Here is a 15,527-nt window from a genome sequence, read left to right as displayed (position 1 = left end):
AGTGACGTCTGTGCTAGGCGTGCTATTAATGGGTCTCGATCACGAGAACGAGTACTTAGGCATATTTTGGAAGCTAATTATTCTAAACGTTTGCTGTGTACAGCATACAGAGGGAGCCTATACCAGGTTCCTTATTTTGTGACCCCACTCCTTTAGGTTTACTGGGCGGTGAAAAGATGTGTTCATCTAGTTGTGTAAAAAATGGTTTATGAAGAACAACATTGCCGGAGATAAGTGATGAGCTTTTGTGTGGAGGAGCCAACTACAGTAGACTCTCATTAAATGGAACCTGAAAGGACAGGGAAAATATGTTCTATCTAAGAGGAGTTTCGTTTACTGAGAGGTGAACATGGGTGCAGAATACAAGTCCGAAACCAAGCATTACAGAGGCAGTAGTTCTATTTAAGCATAAACAGTACTTTCATTTAATAGATTTCCGTTTACGGAGAGTCTACTATACTTCTACGACAATTAAGCACTACGTTTTAAAAAGCTCCTCATGTGCCCCTTCATAGGGACCTGGTATGCAATCAGGCTCCCCAATTGTTCCGTGCAGTGAGGCATGGAGCAGGTACCTGGACTCGGTTGGCGTTCGGGCAGTGTTCTTCTCTGCACTCGTCGAGGGCCAAGATATAAAGGTGGGTGGTCATTCTTGCACAACTAAGCATATCCCTCGGTTTGCATGGCTCGTGTGTCTAGCAGCTGCTGCATTCTTGTGGTATTTTGTTGCAAGTATTCTGCGAGAGATTGCAAAATTTTCTATTATGTTCTTCTAAAGCACTCTAATTTCTCTCAATGTTGACTTCTTCATGATTTCGAAATGAGAGAAAAAGGTTGAATATTGCATGAGCTTTGTTGTGAAACCGTGCTTGCACGGCGCATAGAAGAAGCCGAAGAAGAAGAACTGGTCGGGACCTTTTGTTCGTCATGTTGGGACGGCTTATTGCTCTGTGCCGATAAACCCAGCAGATAAGTTGTTTTTTTATGCCGAACAACCTGGGAAAGCCAACTCGTGCCTTTGCAACTTGCACCTCCTTTTGGGAGAGACTTCTGCAGCGAGCCATCCTGGAAAAACGAAGAAGCTTGTGGCTTGCCGAGCACAAAGCATGAAGATCACCAACAAAGTGAATGATATCCTTCGATCCAGGTGATTTGATCTTTTGGCCCTTCTTGTCCTGCGCAGCCAGTTAAAAAGTGACAAAGTCTAAGTTGACCATGCTTGATTAATGCCGAGTTGGAATCAGTCATGAACGACGAGCATGCCATAGGAAATTACTTAAAAAGAAAAGATGGTTTCGCATTAGCTACATATGGATACGGGTGAGTGCAACCAACTCAGCCAGCAGCTAGTTTTATTGATTCCATCAGTCAATACGAGGAAGATGCTATGAGTGATTTGGTATTGCTCGAGCACAGTTATTAACGTGGTCAAAGTTTCCCTTTGGTTTGTGACAAAGGGGCCACCAACCACCGCTGATGAAAGCCAACCTGCTACTTCCTCGGCAACTCAGCGTGAGTTTGGCTGCTGACTCGCAGGTCGCGCAATCAAATGCCGGCTGCGGCGGCTGCATTTTCGATAGAGGTGAAAATTCCGTAGGGCTGTGTGCTCAGATATGGGTGCATGTTAAAGAACCCTAGATGGTCGAAATTTCCGGAGCCCTTCACTACGGCGTCTCTCATAATCGTACGGTAGTTTCAGAACGTTAAACCCCACATATCAATCATGGCTTCACTCAGAAACAGCCAAAACACTCTCATAGAAAAAGAGAATAGAAAAGACATCAAGCAGAAAGCTGTAACCACTGCTGAATTGTCATGAAGTCTCACACAGAAACTGGTGGTGTCATGTGTTGTTTTAGTTTTTGTTACTGGTATATTGGTGGTGCTAGAACATCACAATAAAACGTTGTGGTCAGTCAAACTTCATTAACAGACCTGAAAAACGTGACTACTGTGCAGTGTGGTGCCCTTTATCTATTTACTGCATTAGTTCTGTGGGTTGAATGTTTTAAGAAGGAACAATTCGAACAGCAAAATGGTACAAGCTATGGTGGCGACTTTTATTGCAGCCATAATCTCTGTGGTCGCCGCACTGCTTTAACGGCAAGCAGCCGCCATTTTAGACGGTGATGTGCCATGCTTCCTCTGTGCGGCAGACGGTTTCAGCGAGAGTAGGTTGATCAGTTTTGAAAAACGGAAGAAGGGTGTCCAGAACTGACTGTGATTGACGTATGTAGAGTAGATAAAATGGACTGTATCTGGTTGCTTTGGGCTGTGCAGTGTTGTAGGCAGAGGTTGTAAATGGAAAAAGGGTGTCCCGTGTTTTGTGTGTGGAATCAATATACACGGAAATTATGTTGACGAGAATCCTATTAGTCTATTCTGTTTAACCATTAGCTTGCGCATTATACGAGGTAGTGTGACGAAAATGGCACGAAGCAAGACGAAGCAGGTCTTCAACTACATCGGCAACAAATTGCCGCCCGCGATGACTGATGATGATGGGTGGGGATCCATGGCGTAATATATTGTGCAACAGCATGAACTGTGAAACCTGACAGGCCGTTGCCGAAAGAATCGCCACAGTTTCGGCATAGCATGTGAGGAGGTCAACAGGCACAATAATTCATCGGCTGCCATTTATTGATCGCGGAAAAGGGCTGAGCAGGTCAACACGGACGATGTAAAATGGTCAACCTGGGGTTGTTATGGGATGAAGTAGTCTGTCCGGCGGGGTAGTAAAACGCGTTGACATTGCTCACACCTCTCAATGTATGCAGTCATGCTTTTACGTTCTTTTGTGTGATAAAATTTCCGAGAAAAACCCATATGGCCAGATGAGGGTGTTATGGGATGAAGTAGTCTGGCTGGTGGATGGCCAGATGAGGGTGTTACGTGATGAAGTAGTCTGACTGGTGGGGTTGTAGGATGCTTGTAGCGTTGACATTGCTCAGAGCACGTAACGTATGCAGTCACACTTTTACGCATATTTAGCCAGAAGAAGCATTCTTTTGTGCGATAAAATGTCCTAGAAAAACCCATGTGGCCAGATGGGGGTCGTTGTGCATTGCTCGAAGTACTTGTCTGAATTTTATAGGCACAAGTAGAAGTAGATGGGGGCCTATGCCTGAATAATTTCTCTAGTAAAGAACCCCATCCTTTACAACGAAACCACATTGACCGTTTGTTGCAGAGATAAAGAAAGAAGCGAGACTGTTGTCACTGTATTGCTCTGCATGAAAGGTTGATAGGTCAAGAAATGGATCATTGACAACTGCCAAATATTCATCAAAGTTGTCCTTGTCACACTCTGTTGTCTGAAGGGGAAGCCGTGAAAGACAATCAGTGCTGGCACCACGACAACTGCTCTTGTAGCAGGCTTTAAAATCGTATTCTTGCAATCGTAACGTCCAACAAGCAAGACGACCGGATGGGTCTCGTAGTCCAGTGAGCTGACACAAAGAATGGTGATCCGAAAATCGAAAATCAGCACCTATAGATATAAGGATGAAACTTGCGCACGGCGAATATGATCGCAAGACATTCCTGCTTTGTGACATTGTAGTTGCGCTCCACTTCACTTAAACAGCGACTGTCATAGGCAGTGATGTGTTCAGCAGCAGCATGGCGTTAGACCAAGATGGCATCGATACCTACACCACTAGTGTCGGTATAAACTTCTGTGGCAGCAGATGGGTCATAGTGGCAAAGTATGGGCGCTGACTTAAGAACAAGTTTGAGTTCCAAAAAAGACGACTCGCATTCTGCTGACCACCGAAAAGGTGTGTCCTTGTTGAGGGGGACACCAAGGAGTAAGCGAGGTTGGCAAACTTAGGCACGAAGCAGCACAAGCCCAAAAAGCTTCACAACTCTCGCACATACTGAGGTTGTTTGAAGCTGTTGACTGCAGCGACTTTTTGAGGGTCGGGTCAAACACTATACTTGTCAAATAAGTCAAATAAGTGAACGAGAACCTGAGTCTCACGGTTGCCGAACTGACACTTCTTAGAGTACAGGGTGAGCTTAGCTCTCTTGAGGCTGGTGAGAACATTGTCTAGACGATGGTTGTGCTCATCGAATGTACGGCCAAAAATGATAATGTCATTCAGGTAACAAAGACAAACTTTCCACTCATGTCCTTGTAATGTAGTGTCCATGAAGTGCTCAAACATGGCTGGCACATTGCGTAGGCCAAAAGGCATTACATTGAATTCAAATAGACCATTTGGGGTTATGAAGGCTGTTTTTCTTTGTCGTTGGTATGCATGGTAATCTGTCAATAGCCAGATCTCAAATCCACGGAGAAGTACGATGCAGAATGTAAACAATCAATGATGTCATCAATCCTGGCAAGTGGGTAGACATCCTTTTTAAGTAACAAAGTTGAGGCGTCTGTAGTCCATTGTAGTCCATGCAGAATCGCCATGTACTGTCCTTCTTCCAGACAAGAATCGCAAGAGCAGCTCAAGGGCTAGACGACTCTTGGCTGACCCCTTTCTTTAACATCTCTTCTACCTGTTGAGAAAAGACCTTGCGCTCCACAAATGAGACACGGTATGATTTCTATACCAGATAGGGTGAGCGAATCCTGTGTTGATCCCGTGACGAGTACGTCATTCAGGTACACTTATTTGCTCTTCATTCTGCGGAGAATCAGATATAGCAGCATGCTTCGCAAGGACTTTGACCAAAGCGTGACGTTTTTCTGATGATAGCGACTTGTTTATCATACCGAGAAAGTTGGCTTTTGTATAGTACGTTGCATGAATAGGGTCTCAGCTTTCGTGGCTTAAAGATGCAGTGAAAGTGTGCGCATTTGTTTGAAGAGGGAGAGTTGCAGTCCGTGGTGTACCATGGCAGCTTCAGTAGAATAATTTAACACACATAACACCAATCGCCCATCACTGATGGAAAGAACACATTGTGGAACGAGCACATTTTTCTTGGAGCAGTTCAGAGCAACGGGCTTCACAAGATCATCAAACGTGCCGGCGTCTGAGGGAGAGGCCTCTACGAACGTTCTTCATCGAGTTGGGTGGAAGATAACATTCTTAATGACCGTGATGGATCCTTGGCAGCACTTGGGATCGTCAGTAAATGCCTATAGCATAATATCGCTAGCACCGCAATCTACAGTAGCACCACACTCGCGTATAAAATCAATCCCCGAGATGATGTCATGGGTAGAGCTGGTCAGGACAACAAATTCAGCCTCAAACACCTTGTCGCCCACAGTAACACTAACAACACACACACTGATAGGGCACAGCGTCGTCTGCTCACTGCACGAAATGTTGCACAACTGCCCCAGCAAAACATCACTTTATGTCCTAGCTGCAATTTGAAGACTCATCACTGAAACAGCTGCTCCAGTGTTTATGAAAGCCATGGCAGTCCATCTATAAGCCCTGGGACCTTATTTTGAATCATAAAGACGGGTGGAGGCATAGATGGATGTAGTGAAAAATGTTCGGCGACCTCACCTCCATTGGCCACACCACCTAGTTTCCCGGCGGTGGGGAGGTCACACGTCAACCAGGGGATAGTAAACAGAGCCCGCGTGCTGTGGGGGGCGTGGAGCTTCTTGCGGAGGAAGGCGAGTCACAGCAGAATTTGAAATTGCGTCCCACGTGTGTGTCACTGGAGACGGTTTGCTGGAAACCATCCCCAATGTAGGCGGTTTGCCGAAAGCCATCCCCTACGTGCACGTGCCGCGTTAAAAGCATACCACCACGACAGCTGTTTTGTCGAGAACAAGCTGATGGTACTTCGTGGTAGCGCTATTGGGGGCAAGACTGCTTACCGCAGAATCGAGCTACATGTCCATGTGAAACCGCAGTTATAGCACACAGAAGCTTCACGCACGTCGCCAAATGATCCACGAGGCGCCGTGTACCTATGATCTTTTCATGCAGACACTATTGTAGGTGGTTGGCTGGAGGCGTTCCGGAAACCTCAGCGACGATGTTGGTTGTCAATTGGAAGCTTCGGTGCTCTTGATTGAAGCACATTATATAGCATGGCATCAATGGCAGCACGCATTGCGTCCTAAGGCGGGGAGGCACCGCTAGCATTTGCCCTCGGCGGGGTGACAGCTTTCCGTCGTCCAAGTTCTTCGCACACGATTTGTCTGATCATTGAGGCTAGATCACAGGATGATGTTACAGCGATGTCGACACTGGCAACGGTGGTGACCTTGGCAAGTCTACTGAATTTGGGAGTGATGTGCCTAGCCTTCTGTGTCTCAAACGTGCGGCACTGTTGGATTATGCCCACTACAGACGCCAAGGTGTCCTTGCCTATGAGGAAATCGTAGACATCTTCAGCAATCCCTTTGAGGAGATGTCCAACCTTGTCATCTTCTTTCATGCGTGGGTCTACAGACTTCCACAATTTCAGCATCTCTTCAATGTAAGTTGTGCATGTTTCATCAGGGACTTGAGCAAGCTGCATCAAAGTTTGCTCAGCGCGCTTCTTTATCAATGGGTCCCTGAAGCGGCTCGCTATTTTTTTCTCACGCGCTTCCCATGTCGTTATTGTTTCTTCGTGGTTTTCAAACCACACCAACGCCGTCCCTTGAAGAAACAATCTGACCTTGGTCAACCGGGAAGCCGCATCCCAAGAATTGTATTTACTCACACGATTGAAGTCTTCAGCCATTCGCAGACATCTTCTCTGACCTTCACACTGAAGCTTCGTGGTACCATGTGTTGGGGCCACATAGTGCCAGAAGAAGAGTGGGTGGCGTCAGCGTTAGCAATCGTATCCATGGAGAGTGGTGGCAGACGGGCCAGTCCCTGGCCTCAGCGTAGCTCTGGAGGTACGCCAACGTATGCCCGGGATCGCTCTTCCGTACCCAGCTTGTCTACCAATATTGTTACAGTGAGATACCTTTACTTATAGGAGATGATGATTGTGAGAATCCAGGGATCAGGCTGATCACGGCTCGGGCCCACTTTGTTCTTTTCTTCCACGCATCCCCTCAGTATCGTAGCAATATTTTTACTACTGGCATTCTATGCCGTCTTTCATTCCTGCAAATAAGATATGGTCATTTTGATTGCCGAAGATTGCATATCATTTCGCATAAGACACATCTTTGTGTAAGACACTAGCGTATATTCCAGAAAAAAGGTGCATCTTGTACGCTAGAGAATGTGGTACTTATGATTCTTGTTTAGTTAAGGGGGGACGCGGCTTTGGGATCGCAAAAAATGGCAAAAAAATCGATTTTTTGAAACTCAAGTTTTCAGTTTCTGGAACCCTTTTTCTATCTGGTTCCGAAATATCTACCCTGGAAACCGCGCAGAAGTGCCTCGGAAAATTCGTTTCACCCACCTTGGTAGCAAAAATATTTCTGTAAATGTCGAGAAAACGGCGATTTTCAAAAAATAATAGCTTCGCTATGCTTGGGCCGGGAGCCGGCTTCTTGGGCTCATCGGAAAGAGCATTTTTTCGTGTTTAACTTTCCCGCCTCAGCTGGCTCCTCCCTTTAACAACAAGCGAGCAAAAAGCAAATGTTTGAAGGTTGTTTTGAGGCCCTTGATTGGCCGTGGCCGCCATGTTGCCTCAGCTCGCCTCGCCATTGGCCCGATGCTCGCTCCGGGAGATCGTCGTCTGCTGCTTGTGCGTCGCGAGGACATGGCTCTCGAAAATCGCCACTTCGTGACGTGTTCACGGCTTGATAATCACTTAAGATATAACTACGCTTTAGTTACGAGCAGTAAGCGGATGCGCGATCAGGTTACTACGAGTAGAGTGCCTAGAATATTTCTCCTAGTGTCGTGAACGGGCCGGCCGAGGGGAAATGGTATGCAATACAGCCGCCAGGTGGCAGTATCGCTCTCTGGCGCGCTGCTTTTTCGGCAAGCTGGGGAGGCAGCAAGCCGGAGACGCTTTGTGTTGAAATTGCAGTGGTGGTTTCATGGCTTAGCACGCGATTGCCTTGTTATCCTGCGTTTTCCATGCAGACTGTAAATAAAGCGTGGGAATTTGAACGAAATGTATGCGAGCTCTCTGCCTTGTAGAGATTTTGTGTCCTGCCGTGCCGCCTCTTCATAGATTGGCCGCTCGCGCGTTACCAATGCTACTTTTTAAATTGCGGTAATTAAGGGGTGGCCAACCGGGGGCTTCCAGCGGTACGACTGTTCAACACAAAAAATCACATATTTCTCTCCTCATCCGCGACTACCATTCCCTCCCGTAGGCTGCTGTCGCGACTTTGTTGTCATGTGCAGAATCGCAGGCACTGTACAAACCCTCTCCTCGCAACTTTTTATATATACAATGTATTATGGACACTTACTTTCCCTGCACTCGGTGGCAGGCCTGGACGCACCCACGTTCAAGGGACATTATCTCTTCGATTGGCCCTTCATGCCTTGAAGTAATCAGAAAAATAAATAATGCCAAAGCAATGACAGTGCGCCAGACGAAACCACTGGCGAACAGGACCCCCTGCGAATGAGTTACCAGCAGTAAGGAAAAACAAACCAATACAAAATGTCAATTTACAATATCAACATTTATTGCAGAAGTCAGTGTCAAGAATTTCTTTACATTTTTCACTTTGGCAGCTCCGAACTCGTAACAGATTCACAATGCCAAATTTCTTAATTACAAAAGCCCCTGTACCAGGAACTTATTTACATTTTTTTACATGAACAGCACTGAACACCTTACTGACACCGCCGCATTTTCAAGAGCTTTTGCTTCTCTCGCTTAGAGGACAGGCTCTTATTTGTTGCTTTCGTGAAGAAGTACAGTCTGGTGAGTGCGTAAAACTTGATAATCGCTGTAGTGAGCTTACGACCGTGCTCAATGCAGCCAACTTTTTCAAGTTCATGACCCTGAAGAAAAAGCAAGAAGCTAACCAAGCTTTCGGCATGAAGCTTGTTCCGGCTGAAAAACACAGTGAAAGCATTTTCAAGCTTTGTGATGAGCTTTTCAAGAGCGTCTGATGGGTAGAGCAGGCCCCCATGGTTGAACTGATTCGTCAGCGTGGCATTGCAGTTCGATTCTGCTTGCAGAGGCATAATGCAGAGACAAGATGCACAATCAGGGCATGGAAAATTTTTTCAGAGATTTGCGCACAACATAGCCAGCTATATAGAAAATTAGCTGGCTATCGCTCTTTTCTTCTACCATGCCATCATGGTCAAGCAGGGAGGCATGCCTTTCCAGCACTTCTTCAGTGCCTGCGGACATGCTCGTAAAGCTGTGGACTTTTCATTCGCATAAGAATGCACTCCAATATCCACAGTTTGTCATACGACATGCCTCTGGTCGACTTCCGAGTGGCTGCCTGAAAGCAGGTTTTGACAGCAATACGCTGCTTCACTGGCAGACCACTCAACTTTTTTTCTAAAGCAGCCCTGGCAATTTCCATTGTTGACTGCCCGTAGCTCTTCAATGCTCCTTTGCGCCTTAGCCAGCTTCTTCTTGGCCCGGAACAACTGCTCAGACTTCCTAAAAATGCGCTGCTTGAATGTGCCTCTGCGTTTCTTCTTCAGTCTGTTCCGCTGATTTTGAATCAGTCTCCTCAGGTACTTGCACCTCAAGCAAGCTTTCCCATCCTGCATAGTAACCAAGCACTTGGGCGAAAAACATCCGCTTCCGAAACGGACGCACTTAGTGCCAGCGGCAGGCTCAATTTCGCAGCCGCAACAAAGAAGCAGATTGTCGGCCCTTTTCAGCGAAGCGAGTGCGTCAGTTTCGGTGCTGACATAGTGCTCTTCCACATTTATGCCGCGGCAGTAAGTACTGCAAAGGTACCCATCTGCAGCACCTACTTCCTTGCTTGACGAAAACACTACGTGTTTCAACACGCACACGTCACCCGGCACTGTATTGTAGTGCCATGCGAAGCACAATGCTTCTGGGTTACTGGGCAAGCAAATTTTGCTGCAAAATGCCGACGGCGGTGTTATGCTGTGAAACGGGTGCGGCGCCTGTGCTGTTTCCTCGCCAGCGGCAGCATCGTCACAGGCCTGGGAAGTCGTGTGTTCATTCGGCTCTTTACGCTTAGCAGGCGGAGCTGTGCAGTCAGCAATATTCCTCTCTTTTCTTTTTCGAGGCACTGGTTTAGTCAGGTAAGCGGGGCCATCCGGGAAAATGGTAGGAACGGCATCCGGCGTTAGCGATGGTCGTTCATGGTCGAATTCGACGTCCTCACCGTTGATGACATGCTTGAAAGTTCTTTGGATGTAGCGATCATCAAAATGACGAGAACACACTACACAAGTTTCGTCTAGAACTTTGTCACCTCTTTTGATGTTTCGCGCCCATTCTTGAAGACGAACAGGATCTGCCAGGGCCCCGAACAGAGACACCTTCTCCTTGAAAGACTTGTACCCGCCTTTGCACAAAGGCACAAAGCACGTTCTTCCTTTTTTTTTTTCAGGCATAGTCGCACACAATCGCTGCACGAGAATTCACGGCACATATTCGAAACGTAGCGAGAACAGGCTTCACCACACAGACAAGTCGCCACCCGACACAACGTTGAAAGGCCCGGCCGGCACGCAAACTGACGCGCCAGTTGCAAGTAGCGCCCCCTAACGCTGAATCCAAATCAATTTCCCAGTCGCCGATGGGGAAGGCGCCTGTTCATGACACTAGGAGAATATTCTAGGCACTCTACTACGAGCGTCAGCGCGGTCTACGAGCGCCGCGCGTCATTGAAGTCGTCTTTAGCCCTAACTCCGCCGACTGCGGGCAGGAACGACCCGCTAGCGCATTCGTGGCAACGTGTTTCTTCGCAAGCAACGAAGCTGTAAGCGGCGGCACGATCTGATTACTATGAGTGGCCGCACCGGATGCACGATCAGATTACTACGAGCGGGCGCGCGGCGGTCTACGAGTGCGGCGCGTCATCGGAGTCGGCTTTAGGCCTAACTCCGCTGACAGCGAGACTGCGGGCAGGAACGACGCGCAAGCGCACTCTTGGTGACGTGCTTCTTCGCAAGGAATGTACCACATCACTCGCTAGCTCCTCCGAATATTGTACGGGCATTTTACGCATCGGCAGCGGACAACACAGTCAAGCTTGTCACCCCCCCCCCCCCCCCCCCTTCACTGCCAAGGATCGCTCGGAACAGCGGCTAGCAGTTTCGCGCGTCGTCATTCGAAAATGCGATGCCAAGTGCAGTGCGTGCCGATTTTTTGTCTTCGTAGTTACTCTTTCGCGGATCGTCATCGAACGCCGCCGGCAAGTGCATTACGCGCCGGCTGCACTGTCCACGCGGCCGCGCACCCCACGGTCATATGGAGTGCCGTCAGTAAGCTTTTGTGATGCGATTCAGACGTGCTTGGAGCCGTGTTTGATATCTCTACGAACGTCTATGAATGTTCCGAGGTTAATGAATTGCTGCAGATTAGAATTTCCGCGACCGGCTGTATGATGATGCGTTTCACGGCTAGAGCGGCGAAAGAGCATGTGTGAATCAGGGGCACGAATTTTTATATGCCCGTTTCGTGTCATTAATTATACTGCTAGAAATTCCCGTGCCACCAGTCTTCTGCCCATAACTTTGTTATTTGGAAAGAAGGCATAGGCCGTCATGGTGTGATCCATTTTTCTGATGCAATAAACTTCTCTCCAAATAAAAAAAAGTTCAGTGAATATTTGTAATCAAGTACTTAAGTACGCTAATTACAACTTCAGCACAAAAAGTATGTTTAATAATTTCAGTATATGGTTTTATTCAATTACAATCTTTTCTGTCATACTTATCACACCACTACTTCATACAAAGAACTTGGTTTGAAATTCATACTTGTTCTTTGTAACTCATGAAAAGGAGTAAATCATGAAAAGAAGTCAAATATCACAAGACAAACCTGAGATCACAATTTTTAGGTGTCTTAGAGACGTAAAGAAAAGTTGAAACTTTAAACGCAGCTTTCTCAATACTTTTTTTTTTTTTTGACATTATGCTCAGCCCCTCCACATGGTTCAGTGAAGAAATAATTTGTTTCTCGTAAAGTATTTGTGGTATCGCTTCAAAAGTTTTATGAAAGCACTGTGAGGTTATTCTTAGTGTCTGTGCCAATTTTCATCAATATCCAACGAGAAACAAAAAAGTTCATTGAAAAAAAGCCTGTCGAAAACTTCGACAGGCTTTTTCTCACAAGTGTGTTTTGGACATTGTGCATTGCTCGTGGAAAGAGTAGCACGAGAATGACTGGATCGATTTTGATTCTGTTTTTTTTTTCCCTGAATCCCTGAACACTGCTTGTGGGTACAGCAATCTTCAATTTCTATTTTGTGGCCCTGTTATTTTTCTAGACGATGATTTGTCCGTGCCATTGTTTCTGACAATGTGTGTCGGCAGCCATGATGATCTCTAAAAAAAAACAAGAACTTATTAAAAAATTCCGAGAGTGTCATACCCTGTAGCTTTCTTTTGAGTAAAGATCAACATTATTCGCAGCTTCCTGGCATGTTTTGTTGCAGCGCTAGGCTTTCCACGAGCAGACCATGTAATTGGATCGTGTAGCATTATGTAACTTGAGAACTACTGAAGCTATCATGATGAAACTGCATATTTCCCTATTCTAGACACTTATGAGTATGCATGCCAAATTTCATTGCTGTAGGTCAACAAATAAAAAAGTTTTTTTTCAAAGCCACCTCCCCCTTTAAACCTGTGTATAACGAAATTGATAAACTCCCGGAAAAATTCCTTTAATGAAGGTTCAGTACGAAAATTAGGAAAACAAACACACAAATTGAACAAAAAAGGGACTGTAGGCAGAACTATCCCAAAACACTTATTTAACAGTAAAAAAACGGCATTATTGCGATAGCAATTATATGGACACTCTCGGCAGGTTTTGCCATCGCTGCCATGTTCCGTAACAAGTCCAAATTGACAGCATACCCTCGCGCATCGCAACTTTCACTAGCGGGTAGAAACACGTGAGCACTGCTGGAGGAAATATTTTATTTATTTTATTTATTTGATACTGTCAACCCCGTGCTTGGGGTCATTATAAGGAGGGTGTCACAAAGTACATAACATTCGCACAAAAAAGAAAAATTCAAAAGCACATATAAATACAAGATGAATAACCAACAATAAATAAATAAGAAACAAACCACAGTGACTACACACATAAAAATTTAAAAATAAATGCTGACAACAGAATTTAGCACGCATCACTACAAAGAAAACCGTCCAATGCATTTTCGAAATCTACTGATGTTGTTTGTTGCACAACCGCATTGGGTAAACTATTCCACATATCTATTGTGTCTGGGGAAAAGGATTGGCGGAAAGCATTCGTGCGTGTGAAATAAGGTTGAATTGCTCTACTATTATTAAGACGATCACACCGCCTTCAAGGGGACTGACTATATAAATCCTTATTTATCTTTGTTTGCCCACTTATAATCTTAAAAAGAAATTTGAGGCGATGTTTTCCCCTGCGATATTCCATAGACTCAAGCTCACAGGACTTTAAGAAAGCTGTGACTGAGTGTGTGCGTCGGTATCTACCGCATATGAAACAATGCTAATTTTTGTATTCTTTCAATTTTTGTCCACAACACCTTCTGGTGAGGCGACCATACAATACTAGCGTACTCTAAGGCAGGATGTCTGAATGTTTTGTAAGCAGTTAGTTTTACATCTGGTGTGGCATGTTCCAGTTTTTTTTTTTAGAAAATACAGTTTTTTGTTTGCCTTAGAACAGATCTTATCGATATGCGAGTGCCATTTTAATGTGTGCATACTACTAACTCCTAGGTATTTGATACAATCGGCATTATTTAAAGGGTGACTTCCGTTGTCATACATGAATGACAACTCCCGCCCACTAGAGTGAATATGCGTAAATGTCGTCTTGCTATAGTTTATTTCCATGTCCCATATTATACACCACTGATATAATGCCTGTAAGCACCTGTTCAGATTAATTTGGTCACCTTTGCAAGTAACTGGGGAATAAATCAAGCAGTCATCTGCAAAATGTTTCATTTTAATGGGAGCCTCAACTATTGAACATAGATCATTAACAAATATCAGAAAAAGAATTGGTCCTAAAACAGATCCTTGGGGAACGACGCCCGAGTACACGGCCAGTGGTCTTGAAGTGTAATTTTCCATTTTTACAGCCTGTTGACGTGCGGATAAATAGGCCTCTATCGATTTTAATACTTCATCGCTTATTCCTGATCTTTCAAGCTTGAAAAGTAATTTACGATGAGAGACCTTATCAAAGGCTTTCCTAAAATCGATACAAATTACATCAGTCTGCAGAAGGGCATCGCTGTTTTTATTGAAATCATGGAGCGTTTCAGCTAATTGTGTTACAGTAGAAAGACCATGCCGAAACCCATGTTGGCTGGCGTAAAGTAACTGGTTAGAATCAAGAAAACTAAGAATATGTTTTGCTAATACATGTTCCAGAACTTTACAGCAACCCGACGTCAAGGATACGGGCCGGTAATTGTTTACTAACGAGCAGTTACCGTTTTTAAAAACCGGAATTACAACTGCATTGCGCCAGTCTTGTGGAAGTGATCGCGTCTCAACTGATTTCACAAATATTATTTCTAAATAAAACAAGACCCATTCTGCGTATCTCTTGAAAAACTCTGTTGGTAGGTTATCCGGAACACTTCCTTTTTTCGCATCTAGCTCAACCAGTAACTGAAAAACACCTTCGCGGTTGATAATAACAGGTTCCATTGCGGTTGTTGCACTGTTACTGATGGATGCCCCTATGTTATCGCCCCTGTCTATTGTGAAAACGAACTGAAAGAAGCGATTAAAAATATCTGCTAAGTCTTCAACTTTTGTCAGGATACAACCCTCACGTTTGATCTGCTCAATTCTTTCCTTCCTGTCATCGATGTAACGCCAGAATTTGGATGGCGAACTTTTAAGGAAGTTCATAAGCGTTTGGCCAAAGAACTTATTTTTGGAATTCACAAGGGCTTCTTTCAACTTGATTTTTATAGCTGCAACTTTCGTCGCTCTTTTTTTACTTTTTTTTAATCTCCTAATTTGCCGTTTCATATGTATAATGCTGCATGTTATCCAGAGATTTTGTTTACGTGTTTTCTTTATACAAGTAGGGACAAAGCGATCAACGCAAGTTACGACGTTGGCCTTAAATCTCTGCCACAATTGCTCCACAGATTCAACATGTGATGCTCGCTCGAAATCATTAAAGTGGAACTCGAGAAAATCTATGACGGAAGTGTCATCTGCCTTTTAAAGTCCTTTACTTTTACTGGAAGGAACGGTTTCTCTAAACTGCATGCACTAGTTTTAATGACTAAAGAAAACATTTTGTGGTTGGACGTGCCGTTTAAAATATTGTCACGGGGTTGTGACGTGGCCGAAGACAGGATACTTTGTGTTGGGATTTGACAGTTTATTTGTCCGAACCTGTGCCCGGCAAACAGAAAGTCCGATTACAGTAGCAGTCTTGCACAGATAGCAGTGAACGGAGCGTCGGCCGTCGATCAACTACTCACAAGTGGCAAAGTGCGTCGGCATTTATACTCTTGCCAT

General features: G+C 45.2%; 1 protein-coding gene across 2 annotated transcripts in view; it reads left to right on the top strand.

The window, feature by feature from the left end:
- The window catches only part of Ns3 (nucleostemin 3), a 262,076-nt gene that overhangs the window by 127,265 nt on the left and 119,284 nt on the right, over positions 1 to 15,527 (top strand). For both annotated transcript variants that reach the window (XM_037419646.2, XM_037419639.2), the window contains exon 7: positions 557 to 638. In XM_037419646.2, the coding sequence (XP_037275543.2) occupies positions 557 to 638 (82 nt within the window). The remainder of the gene's footprint in view (positions 1 to 556; positions 639 to 15,527) is intronic.

This window comes from Rhipicephalus microplus, chromosome 3, assembly GCF_043290135.1.
Source record: "Rhipicephalus microplus isolate Deutch F79 chromosome 3, USDA_Rmic, whole genome shotgun sequence".
NCBI classification, from domain to species: Eukaryota; Metazoa; Arthropoda; class Arachnida; order Ixodida; family Ixodidae; genus Rhipicephalus; species Rhipicephalus microplus.
The sequence above is the reverse complement of the archived record's forward strand: the minus strand, read 5'-3'. Positions and strand labels throughout refer to the sequence as shown.